This window comes from Morone saxatilis, unplaced genomic scaffold, assembly GCF_004916995.1.
Source record: "Morone saxatilis isolate NCDOM2014 unplaced genomic scaffold, NCSU_SB_2.0 Contig2, whole genome shotgun sequence".
Taxonomy (NCBI): Eukaryota; Metazoa; Chordata; class Actinopteri; family Moronidae; genus Morone; species Morone saxatilis.
In genome coordinates this window covers 5976783-5990459 of record NW_023339762.1, presented here as the reverse complement: position 1 = coordinate 5990459, position 13677 = coordinate 5976783, and the positions used below count along the sequence as shown (strand labels likewise).

Sequence of the window (13677 nt, the reverse complement as noted above, 5' to 3'; positions counted from 1 at the left end):
CTGGGTTCTTCTTGACTGATGACTAAAAATCTAATGTTTGGGGGCAGCAGTAGTTGTAGTAGATGTATAGATGTATGTATAGTGAGGCCATGTGACTGACCCACGATGATGTGCAGTGCAGAGGTCACTGGGTCGTTGGTGCCCACAGTGGCAAAGCAGATACAATCTGTTGAACCTGGAAGACATAGCAAGAAATAGATTGTGCATTAGAAGAAACAATGTCAACCTTTTCATGTCTAGTTCTCACTGACGCCCACTTTATGTTCGACAGTGTAGAAAGTTGCACTGAGGTGAAGAGCAAGACTGAAGCAATAAGTAACTTTCTGATTATTTACATCATTGCCTGTTTGAATACAAAGTTTTAGAATTTCGTGTTGTACAACACTGCTGCACAAACACAAATACACACCTGCACCAATCACAGCAGCCATTAATTAGGTGAGGTGCTTCTCCTCCATTGCTGCAGAGAAAATGTATGTCTCCCTGATGACTGTGTACGTGTGTGTGTGTGTGTATTTATAGTACTTAAACAGAAACAGAAAAACAAAAAGGACACAAACAAGAACAAACTGAGAAACGAGGCCACAGTCAGTACCTGCATTTACACCCTGTAACAGAGAACCCTGCTTTACGATTGGCTGTCAGCTGTGGCCGATAAAATCACAACATTGTTCCCCTCAAACAGTAATTACCCTCTGGAATCCATCTATTCATTAGTGACTACACTGAGCATGTTTTATTAATAGTAACACAACTTTATTTATATGTCATGTAGAGACAACCAGTTGAAAGTGCCGGTGTGGGGCTGTAGTATCTCATTTACAGATCTACCTTTAATGAAACTGACACAAAAGTGAGTTGGAATAGAATCATTTCACATATACATAAATTGTAGTTTTTCTGGTGTATTTGAGTGTATAAATAGTGAACGTATGTTGTTCACAACCTTTAACTGTTCTATAATAATAGTTTGAGTGATTATTAATAAAGATTTGTAAATTTTTATAGGCGCCTGTGTCATTTATCATGTATTTTGAGTTTAAGGAAGTTTTACACTAAACTTAAACTCACAAAATGATCACACTTACAGCCGAGTTTGTGCTTAAAATTAGTGAACCATGTACGTGGGTAAAAGGTGTTGAACAAAGCCAAAAACTAATGCATAGAAAAATGAACCTGGACCCCAGAGCGTTAAACTAGAGCGTAGCCATAGCAACAGGACTGATGCTACATTACTTCTCTGAAGGATCCTTGGAGCCTCCTCAAGGACCACTACAATCTCCTCAGGGTCCTCATTAACCTCTACAGAGGACCGGAGGCAACACTGCCAACATTTTAATCAACCAAATCATCCAAAAATCCAACAGTAAAAGTAAAAGTAGTTTTCAGCAGGAGTCGCAGCAGTGTTTCCCACCTGCAGGTATGATTCCAATGCGAAGTGAGCTGGGAAGGAGAGTTTGATCCGGACAGTTTGGATCTACGCTGCCATCGATCTGTGTCCTCCAGATCAGCCCATGGATGATCTCACTGAACATGCCGTCCCCTCCGACACACACCACCCTGAGCCGGGGTGAAAGTCAAATGTTAACAGAAACTTAAAAGTCTGTTACAGGATACAGTGACTTATTTATTTATTTTACAAAAAGAAAATCTGTGATGTAATTACAGTAACGCTGCTCACCCATCAAACTTCTTCAGCTCCGCCTCCGTTCTCAGGTGATCCCTAGCATAATTGGCGTACTCCGTCACTATGACGACAAACACAAAGACACAGCGTCCTTTAGATGTATAATCCCTGATACAGGAAGCCCAAGAACAGGAAGTGAGTGATGCAGGACGTACCGATGACATGCGTGGAGACGCCTGCCTGGGCAAACAGCGGTGCGACCTTCTGCTCGTAGATGTGTTTGCCCTGACGCTTCCCGCCGTACGGATTGATGTAGACCAGCAGGTGTTTGGGTCTGCTGGCTGTAGAAAACAACAACATTACTGACAGTTTCTGGCAACAGTCACATGTGTGTTGGTCAGTGTGTGTTGGTGTGGATTCGTACTGATAGAGGCGAGCTGCTCTCTGATGCTGCTGACCCAGCGCTGATACAGCGCCTCCTCTGGACACGTGAATGTGACCTCAGCACACCGCCAGCGGTGCTGCCGACACCTCTCCACATACAACACTGAAACACAAAAAACTGATCATTAAATAACTGACAAATGAATGATAAATTATAAATTGTTTTTATTAGCTGCTTTACATTAAAACCATTTCACCTGTGAGCCAATGGAATGCTTTTATTGTGAAGGAACTACAGAGACAGATTTAGTCACCAGAGTTATTTCTCATGCTGCCTCATTCAGTTACTTATTATCAATCCACAGAGTGAACGCACAGCTGTGTTTACAGCTCAGTGTCGGAGTGTTTACTTTGCTTTCAGATATGTTTCCAAATGTTTTCCATAAGTGTGTTTCCACGTGTGTGTACAGATGTGTTTCTAGATGTTTTTACTGTTTCCAGGTGTGTTTACCTGTGAAGGCCTGCCTGCAGTCCTTCCCTTCTCTCTCTTTGATCTTTTTCCAGCTGCCATCGTCTCTTCGTCTGCTGCTGTTCTCCTCCTCCTCTTCCTCTCTCACAGAGATGATCTCTGACACTGACACACTGTGACATACACCTAATACACACGAACACACACACACACAGTTTGTTAGATGTACATTAGATATTTCAGAGCAGCACATGAACGCACCATCAGACATCTGGTTGAGGTTGTGACTCAAATAAAACCACATATTCACTGTGATGCAGTTAATATGATATTTAAAGAAATTGAGTTTCCTGGAAAATAAGAAATCCATCTAGAACTAAACGAGAACAACAAGAAAAAAAATCGACTAAATTGACTAAACTGTCACAAAGAACTGAAGTGAAACCAGAACTTCCAGGCTCTCACACACAGATGCAAGGCGTCTTGCTCAAGGACACTTGACATGAGCCAGAGATAAACCCACATCCTCATTTTACCCTGATCCCTAAATATCATAAAACTGCATGTGTATCACTTGCTTTAATGCTTCTTCTTTCTCTCTTCAAACAGCTGATATTATCATTATTTATAGATTTAACAATAAAATATTAAAGAACATTTAAACCAGGACAGTCAGGGAAAAATAGATGATATAAAGGAGGAGGAGGAGATCAGTAGATTTACATTATTCATCGCTTTAAACCAAAGTTCATCAGCTGCAGATTCATCAGCTCTCAGTGGTCAATACAAACCGTCCACTGCATGACATTCAAAGTCGCTTGAAACCTGAACAGATATGAGCCATGGAAGGGGTCACAGGACCACATAACAACAATGGGCCACCTGGCTTTTGAAGCTGCTGTCTGGGCTCTACTTATAAGGAAGGACGATATTCTGACTGGACATTTATTTTAACTTTTACTGTTTTATCCTGTGATTCAATTTTATACAAAACTGTTTGTTAGTTTGTTTTGTGTTTTCTGTATGTCCATGTTTGACGTTGGACTCAATCTGTGTGTTTTTGTCTTGGAAAATTATTCATTAAATTGAAAAAAAAAATAAAGCAACCGGATACTTGATACCAAACCAACTACAACTTGTAGCTTTCTGACTGCCTGCTTGAGAAAGCAGAAAGAGAATCATTTGTGTGCTGGAACTATGCTATGCTAGGCTAACTCCATCCTGACTCCAGCTATGGGATAAACACTGAGATTGCTCTTCATTTGAACATCTAACTCTCACAAGAAAAAGAAAAGATATGTCTTGAACCATTCCTCTTTAAAGAACATGTGATTAAACAGGGTGTTTCTGGAAGCAGCAGCAGTCATTTACAAACTGAACAAATTGCAGCAGCTCAGATCAGAGTTACTGAAACTATTCAGCCAAACTACACATCAAACACTGAACCAGGAGCAGCGAGGAGGACAGCATGTTTCTGCTTGATGTTGATGGAAAACTGCACTAAAACTGACACTATCTACTACTGAAAACACAAGTTTTATTCCAAAATGTGATCTTTTTTTCCTGAACCTTTAGTGATATCAAGGATGATTAATGAAATAAAAATGAATGGTAGTAATTTGACAGTAGTCTGGTGGACTAGTAGTCCACTTTCATTTTGAAGGTTTTAAGAATCCTGATGAAAATCAAGATTGGAAGAAATGTATTTTATTTTAAAAATGAATTTGCATCATTTTGGAACAAAACTACAGGTTCAGTTTGGGAACACACAGAGTTTATAGCTCAGCCATCAAACACAGAAACATGTTCTAACAGCAGCACCACAATCACGAAACCTGCAGTCAGCAGGTGGAGGTGGCCCACTGCATTGTGGGAGCAAAAACTCCTACCTGAGTCTGGTCGACGAGGGAACGAAGGAACACAAAACCCTGCAGGAGAACCACACAGTTACCAAACGCTCCCCAGAGCAGGGTTCATCCAGGAGAGTGTTAGAACAGGTGGGAAACCCTTTAACCATCCCCAACATCCGCTCTGGGTTTTCCTACAGAGAGTCAACTGTGGTGGATTACTACGGTATAAAGTCCCAACACTATCAAGAGGCAGTGATACGTTATCAGACGAGTACAAATAATACAGTTAGTAAAAAGAAAAAAACCTTCAATGAGTTTATAAAATAAGTGTTATTTTCCTATCTCCATGCTACCTTGCAGATGTTTAGCAGCTTTTCACTAACGCCCCACTGGGCTGTGAGCTGCTCTTTCCAAAGTGGCCCCACTGGATATTAAGGTATCACATTACACAGACTGGCTTTTTTCCCCCACAGACAACAATTATAAAAAGGAGCTGCTGTAAAAGGGTGAATCGTCCGGCATGATTTTGTATGGAAAGTAGTAGGAAAGTCTAGAAGAAGAAGTAGAAAAAAAAGAAGAAGAAGAAGAAGAAGAACTACTGTGTCGGGAGCCAACAGGAATCAGAGGACGCACGAGCTCTCACTGGGCTGGGCAGCAGTGAGTATGCTCTGTGGGCCTAAAACAACATGGCAGACAGAAAGTTAGACATTAAAGATTCACACCTGAAACCCAACCACCACACAGACACACACTGCTGTCTGACTCAGGTTTACGCACCCAGCTGGCATTTCTGTCACCATGACAACAGAAACACAAAGCTGCGTGATAAACAGCTGGATTGTGATCAGCTGAAACACTGAATCAGAAGAGACAGAAAGGAGCTTCAACCTGCCAACACAGACAGCGTGAGGTGACTGACAGCTTTGGATAAAAAAGAAACTCTGGTTAATTAAAGATAAACAACTGTGTGAGAGAACATGAATAAAAACTAAAAGAAACAAGCTTGTGAACTCGGGTTTCAGTTCCTCTTTAGTTCCCTAAAGAACGAAGGACAGTGAAAGAAGAGATCTATGGCTTTAGGCCGCCAGCACCTGTGGGACCCGGACGGTCGATATGTGCACGTCTTTGGCAGTGTGCAGTAGGGTTGCTTTAGGGTATGTATGGCTAAACAAAACTAGGTTAAAGGGACATAAAATATATTTTTGTGAATATAAATTGGTTTTGTGAAAGGTTGAATGATTCATTTTCTTGGTTTACTTTTATTTACTTTAGTGTGAACCATTTTCCATGATAATATCCTTTTCCCTCTTTTTGTGGGGACATAGTTCTGTGATTTCTATTATAAACATATCCTGGTATATTTCTGGTACACACATAATTAGACATAGACATAAACATTAGACTTAGAAATCGAAACCTATAAAAAAAAATTATATTACATTCATGATGCTGTGATGTTTTTTGGGAGTCTGTACCTAATCTCTTTTCTTAAATCTCAAATAACAAGATTTGCAGGCCTGTCCATCTCTGCTGCATTACAGTACTTCATTGTAATGCTCTTTTGTCCCACATTTTACCTTTCTCAAAAAATTGCAGCTTGTGCGATTTGCACATTGCAATATTTTGATAGTATTCCAATGAACTGTGCAGCCGTAGTTCGAATACGTATAACGTTAACCTGCAGAAACAAAACAGTCAGTCAGCCGGTCACACCTTGTAGCAGCCTCAGCCTGATCTGAAACCTTCCTTCTGCTTTGAATATTCAAATATTCTGATTCCTGAACACAGCTCACCTGTCTGACTGAGGAGACAACCAGATTAAAAGGGAGGGTCTCCTAAATTACTATTATTATGGAGCCATTCAATATCTTACAAAATGCTTTCAACACTCGTCTTTTATCTCCCGCTACAGATTAATGGACTGATCCATCTCGTGCTGAGCGATTTACCAGTGAAACCATTATACTGTTGTTGGTTGTTTTCATTCAGGCCCGATGGATTCTTGTGAATACCATTAGGAGCACAAGGAGGAGCCAGAGGAAGCCTGATTGTTTCACAGATTATCTATCTCATGTTCTACTGTCAGGATATAGTGAAAGTTAAAGAAAATATGATAAAAGGTTTTTTTTTTAAAAAGTGAATTACAGCAGCTTTAAGTTCGGTGTTTACTATGTTGCAGTTTGCCCAATATTGTTGTTGTTTTTACACTCTACTACTAATTATTGTTCATTTTAATTCCTTCATATCGTTTTGTGGGGCCAAGAGATCACAAAGACATTAGTATGTGTTTATGTACTCCTGACAGTAGAATAACCCACTATATACACACACACACACACACACACACACACACATATAAAGGCCCTGTCAAGCAAATAAAAAAATACAATGAAACCCCGGAACCACGTGATCCTATACACATTTGATGCTGAATCTTTGTTATGGAGGCTGGAGGTAACAGTATTCAGTAACAGTGATCCCAGGAGAGGTTGAACCTCCTAAAACCCCTGGCAGAACCAGAGTCACTGATACTCCCCTCATAGATTCACCACAAAGCTTAAGATCAATCAAAGAGGGACAGAGAGGGTGCAGACACATGCTGGTCCCAGGGATTCAAGAAGTCGTCACATCCTTTAAGTCAAAGTACCTTAATGTTAAAATACTCCTCTTTCTAAAATCAACAGCACAATCTCCTCTATTTCATGTGCCTGTGTTTAAAATAGAGCAGAAAATATATGAGGTTTGGTTTACATTGTTCCTGCCCCTGCCTGCTGCCTCACCGTGACCTCCACATATTGTGTGTCAGGCTTGTTGTTGAGTGTTATGTAACCGGATTTATCGTGCCTCACTTATTACTACAGCCTGGACTACAAGATGTTCTGTACATGGATGTGTTTCTTAGCTACAGGTCCAAACACTGAGTGTCCAACACGTCCTCTCTGTGTCCTTTATGTCCTTTGTTTATCACACAGGATGTCGCGGTGCGTTTAAGGCCGACAGACACACTGACACAGAGACAGACAGGGAGGTAAACAGACACAGACAGATATGTTACGCGGGTCTTACTGGGTCTAAATGGGTGGTACACCGGGCTGGAAATCCGTCTTTTCCAGGTGAGCAGGGACCGGCTCAGGCTCACGTCGTACGCGGTGTTTCTGACGCGGAGCTCGGACAGCAGCAGCAGCCTGCCCGGCCTCTCCATCTGCGTCTCTCCGTCCTGCTCCGTCCTTCAGCAGGCTGACAGTCCCGGGACGGTTACCTCCACCCGGGCATGTTCTCTCTGTGTGTCCTGAGAGGCTTCAAACCCCGAAAACGACTTTCCAGCAGCAGCGGTCTCCGTTAAAGCGTCCGAGTAGCGGATTCCAGCTCTGGATTTTTTTTTTCTGACAGATAGCGGTTTCTAACCGGAAGTTGGAGGAGTTGCGTTCAAGTGCTGTCAGAAATATCAGATGATTCTAAATTTCTTACTTGATCTATTTGGGGAGTGTACAGTTATTGAGAACGTTTGCTGTGATATTAATAGCTTTATTAACTTTTGATTTGTGATTTTTAAAAATATTTTATATTATTAATAAGTCAAGTACAAGTACAAACCTATAACATTGGTTGTCATTGCTTGAAATCATTTTTTTCATAATGGACCCCAACCTGTCTTGGAAACCTTACATAGCTTCTATAAACACAAAGGTGTCCAAAAGTATCAAACAAAGCAAAGAATCAATAAACGCATTTTTTTCTTTTCCAACATACTCCAAATATTTTATGTTCCTCCACTCTTTTCACCGTTTCTTAGTTTGTGTTTATGCGAAAAGCATCATAATTCCAACATTTTACACAGTACATGAAAGCATCAAATATTGCGTCTGTCGTCATCACGTCATCCCGTCCTCTGATCCTGTGCTGGACGAAGCACTAAGCTCCCTGCTGCTGGAAACCTCTCTCTACTTCTGCGGTTACTGTACTGATTCAAGATTTTTGCATACAAAACACTCACCGAGTTTATGAAATATGATTTTTATTATCATTTAAACTAGTCAGTATCAGTATATACAAGTGCAGTTTAGTCGATTGACAGAAATTTAATTGGCAGCTTTTTGGATATTTGTTATACAAGTTATTTTTCATAGTTCCATTTTAAAACATTTCAACAAACAAGGATTTGCTACTTTTCTTTTTAATTATTTTCATTTATTTTATTTATAGGTTTGTACTGTTGGTTGACCAAATCAAGCATTGTGAAAGTGTCACTTAAGGCACTGGTAGTTGTTGACAGCGTTTCTCACTATTTTCAGATTTAAAAAAAATCAATAATCAATTGATTCATTATTAAATTAATAATCAGATTAACCCAAATAAAATAAGCTCAACCTCAATTTATTACAATGGTAAAATCTTGCCTTTACACGAATGGATTAGTGATAATAATCTTATAAGAACATAGTATAACAGTCCCACTGGGCATTTTACTGCTCTGAGTACTTTTAATACTTTTAGTACATTTTCCTGATTAAACATACTTTTACGTTCACTTCAGTCACATTTGTGCCGTCTGCTGTTAGTAGTTAAAGTATCCGAGTACTACACCACTGATAATAACAATGGAAATTCTGAACATAAACAGGTCCAAGACAACTCAGGAAGCCTCTGTTATATACAGCTGAAACCTCCAGAGCAAGTGAGTAAGTGGACCTTGAGTGGAGATTGTTTGGTCACCTGTTCAGATCAGCTGTCTCTCTTCTCCACCGTTTCTGGATGTGTTTGTGTTTCCTGTCAGGAGGTGATAAATATTGACGGCAGCAGCTGTTCGGCTCTGTTTAAAGCTATAATCTGCAGATCACAAGTGTACATCTGGAGGACGTTTTGGGGGATTTGGAGACACTCAAACAAAACCATGAAGTGTAGACTGACTGTGAGAGGGAATTCTGACATCACTGAAGAGAAACTAATCTGTTCTGCTGTCACATAAATATTCCCTGTTTTTCACAACAATAGACTGAGAGGACAATGGATTTTAAGGTCCTTTTATTTGTTTGTAAAGCACAACATTGACCAGCACCAGCTGATATCTCTGATCTCCTCAGTCCCTGATGTGATGTGAGCATCAACTGACATTAACCCACTGACAATCTAGTTTACTCTGACAGGATGTTTCAATGATTGGAAAGATAGCTCCAGGTTTTCCAGCGCTTCACTTCAGTTTAATTTTAGGCAAGGGCAGCAGGGGGAGCTGCTGCTGCACACACTGATCTCAGCATCTGGAGTTTGTTTGTTTCAGATTTCATTAATTCTTCTTTGATATGATGGGTTTAATTTGAACCAACACAATTTCAAGCTGTTGTTAATCTCAGTGTTTTAACATTTTAACCTTCAGCCAGCTGAACTGAACAACTCAATGAAATCACATTGATTTTCAATATTTGATTTAACTGCAAATCAGTTGAAAACTTCTTTGTTGTGGCTGTTTTACTGCACTCCAAAGTCCACTTGTTCACTCGTGTTACATTTAATTAATGTGTGAACAAGAGGCAGAGAAAGCATTCAATGAAGGTTTATATTAGGCCATAGAATCACAGTTTCAGCATAAAACTGCGCTTGATATTTTCTTTTATTAAATCTGCTGTTGATGATCAGTGTGTTGTCAGCAGCAGATTATTAAAACTGGATTTTCTCTAAATGAGATTAATTTAACTTCAGACTCTCAGGAGACTCTGTCTGTGTCTCTGCATTAAAAGAAATATGATTTTCTGTCTTCAGTAAGACAAACAAAACTCTTGACCTTGAGCCTGTTTGGCTGTCTGTCATTGTCCAGATTAAAGTCAGTATCTGAGGGATGTTAAAGATGATCAGGTTTCTTTCAGCTCTGAAAAGAAACATGTGACGGTCTGTGAAGAAGAGTTAAGGGCTGATTTGATCCAGAAGATGAGGTGGAAGTGATGGTGACTGGCTTTTATTCTGGTGGGCTGTTTGAAGGCTAGAAGTCAGAGTGCAGGTCAGAAACTCAGAGCAGTGTGGACCTTCCAACAGGAGATATCTATTTATATATTTACTTCAAACATGCCGGTAGGGGACCTTTAAGAAATTACTGTTACAGTTTCCAACCTGAAAACTTTAAAACCCTTTTGTCCACAGTCATTCTCTAGAGTTATAGACTGATTAATTGGGCCGATTATCTGGCATTTTGAGATAATCGGCATTGGCGGATTCCTGCACTTACAATGCCGGTTAACAAAAAATGACACATTTGCATCCTGCTGCTAACGTATGCCAGTTTTGTTTTAGCAAGATTTATAGAAAATTCATGACAATGAAGACAGAGAGCACTATATACAACACAATTAGACATTTTAATCTTATTAAATGTTTTCTTTTTTTGAATTTGTGGAACTGTACATCTTAGCTGATGTTGCTTTGGGTTGAGCACCATAGAATGGTGCAGGAGACTTAAATAAAATCCATCCATCAATCAATCAATCAACCCACCAATCAGTCAATCCTTAGTCACCATGGTCTAAAAAAACATTTCTTTCAAGCTAAATGACATCTGATATAATCTGAAACTATACTGGCTAGCGTTATATATAAATATAATATCATAATAATGCAGCTGAATGACGTCAGTTTTAAATTACTGTACCCTGCTCTCCCTTAAATATTAGTAATGTTCTAAAATCTTGATTAATTAATAAAAATTCAATCCAAACAACACGTTACTGGCTAAGATAACTGGTATTAAGTTGTAATGTGCATGGAATAATGGAATTATACATCATTTTTGTTTGTTTTGATATCAGCATTATATATCGGCCATGGGTCGACACTGCTCTCTAGAGAAGTTTCAAACTTTATGCTGATCCATGTGGTGATGGTAAAGACATGAATTAGCGATGAAGATTCTTCCAAAAGAGTCTTCTTATAGATAATGTACCCACATTGGACACAAAAAACAAAAGTGTATGTTTGCCTGAGAGTAATAAAACATTTGCTGGTAAAGAGACATTTCTTTGAATAATCAGAAACATACATTTGCTTTTTGTTTTCTGAATTTGATTTCTGAGGTCATTTATAATTAATAATATAATCAATTAATAAAGAAAAGAAAATCAACAGAAAAGTTCAACAATAAGTTTTAATTGAAGAGTGTTGACCTTGTGACCTCTCAGTTTCAGGTCACACAGCCAGCAGTTGTCCTCTCCTCCCCCGAGAGATGGAGAGCAGAGATAGATGAGTGCGACAGGAAGCTTCTCTCCGGCCCGTGATGGATGCTTCTGCCTCCGACGCTCTGGTCGCGGCGAGGAAACAAGGCGGTTCAATGGTGAGGAGGAGGAGGGTGTAGGTCAGGGTTATATATAGAAAATAGATGATGAGCCCTTTGCCCCACCCTCTCTGTGATACATGATGGCAGTCTCTCCAGCTGCATCCACTCAGGTGATGTCATCTAAAATGGACGATGGGCAGAGTGGCAGCGCAGCTGTCCCAGCAGAGCACCAAGACTCCACCGACTGACCCAGTCCATAAACTCTGCTCACCAGCGGAGAAGAGCGGGATCAGAGACTAGACAGGTCAAGCCTTGGTTTTTAGTAATTTGCAGAACAATTTCAGTGTGAGAAGTTAGAGGCAGTTCAGAGGACTCCTGACTCACTAAGAGCTGCTCACAATCAGTAATGTGCTGCAGGTAATTTGCATTTTCAAACCATCATATATTTTGATGCTGCCAAGTTCATAATTAGTGAGCTCATGAACGAATTAAAACAATCCAATTACACCAGAGATGATGACTCTCCACTACTGGGACATTAGGAAAGGTTTGCAGCGCTGTTGAAGTTGGAATATCAACTATATAACTATAAAGTATCTGTCAGAGTTATTTATAAAACAAAAATGCACTCTTCAGACCCCTGTTTGGTTCACAGGATATTAAGTATACGATGACAAATAAAAATAAAAAAAGAATTTCATGGCCATTGCTGGTTAACTGGGTGCTATATGTAAAATTTTCTCTTATGGTATTTACATTGTATTTTAAGGTATTAATGAGTTTGAGTGATTTTAGGGTTTTAGTTATTTCAAATTCCTGGCCAAATTAAAGGATCTCTGTCTGCTATGATTTTAGAGAAATTATTCATTTTTGATTTATAGTGGTACAATTAACTTCAAAACAGAATCTGAATAAAGTGAACTCAACAGAACAAAGACAAAGTTTCTTTCTTAAACTCTGAGTTTTATCCAGAAGAATCTGTAATTAAAACAGATGAGCATGACGGCGGAACTACCTATTGATCCCACACAGATCTATAAACTAATTATCGTCTTAAACCACAGATTGGTTTTATGGAAAAGGATGCGAGCAATCCATGGATGTATGAAGAGAAATGGATGCAGCGCTCTGTTCATTCCACATTAAGCCAAAACAGCCACTTCTCGCTGCAAAGGAATTATCCGGATAAATGCATATGCACTACAGACCTCCAATTTAGCACTCTGTTAACTTGAATGATAAAATGATTGATTCGGGCGGCTCTTAGAGTTTTCAAATGTAATTGGACTCAATGGATCAAACTGATTATTTTGCAGGGTTGAGACATTAAGAAATGTATCCACAAATTTACAGCCACTTCTTTTCCAATGGAACATTAAGGAGGAAAGCCTTATTGTGCCATTGCTCTAATTACACGGTTTTGTCACTATGTCAAATTGGCTTCAAAACCTGGAGGTTTGAAGTAATCAAGGAGGCTTACATGCTAATAGCGCAGAAACAATGTAGCATGAATGACAATGACTTTTTCTCAGAGTACATACATACATACAGTCAGTATTCAGACCCCTTTAAATTTCTCCTAACACGAACGCATATTTGGAGGCCTCAACATGCTCAAAAACTCATGAAACTCGGCACACATGTCAGTTGTGGCGAAAAATTTTATATTCTATGTGTCGCTTTCGGTTTGGCCACTAGGTGGGCGCTACTATCATCAAAAGTGCGTTTAGGCTAATAACTTCTGCATAGTTTGTCGCACATTCAAAAACCTTATATCCACGCGTTCTGTGAATGGAGCTGAATCCCCCATATAGGCCAGCCCCACTTCCGCCTAGACTTTTTTTTCGCTAGAGCGTGAAATGTCCAAAAACCACTTTTTCGTGTTACTCTATAAACTTTGTCCGATTTCCACGAAATTTTTCACATAGCATCTGGGGACCGTCCTGCAAAAAATACATTTGAAGAGTTTTGATATTTAAAAAAATAAGCCTGTTATAAAATTATTACTTCCTGTACATTTTGGTCAAAACAGGAAGTGGAGCATTTCTCCATATTGGTATGTCCGATTGACACCAAACTTGAAACCATAGTT

At 39.5% G+C, this 13677-nt stretch overlaps 1 protein-coding gene across 2 annotated transcripts in view; it reads right to left on the bottom strand.

Moving 5' to 3' along the window:
• Window positions 1-7749, bottom strand: part of LOC118330413 (ceramide kinase-like) — a 17001-nt gene extending 9252 nt beyond the window's left edge. The window contains exons 1-8 of one of the 2 annotated variants that reach the window (XM_035664922.1): window positions 7397-7749; window positions 4370-4408; window positions 2523-2666; window positions 2052-2174; window positions 1843-1968; window positions 1682-1748; window positions 1415-1560; window positions 101-175 (exon numbers count right to left, since the gene is read on the bottom strand). In XM_035664922.1, coding sequence (XP_035520815.1) covers window positions 101-175; window positions 1415-1560; window positions 1682-1748; window positions 1843-1968; window positions 2052-2174; window positions 2523-2666; window positions 4370-4408; window positions 7397-7532 — 856 coding nt within the window. In that variant the 5' untranslated portion in view covers window positions 7533-7749. The remainder of the gene's footprint in view (window positions 1-100; window positions 176-1414; window positions 1561-1681; window positions 1749-1842; window positions 1969-2051; window positions 2175-2522; window positions 2667-4369; window positions 4409-7396) is intronic. The other variant, XM_035664923.1, reaches the window with a different exon arrangement.
• Between the last annotated feature and the right edge of the window lie 5928 nt (window positions 7750-13677).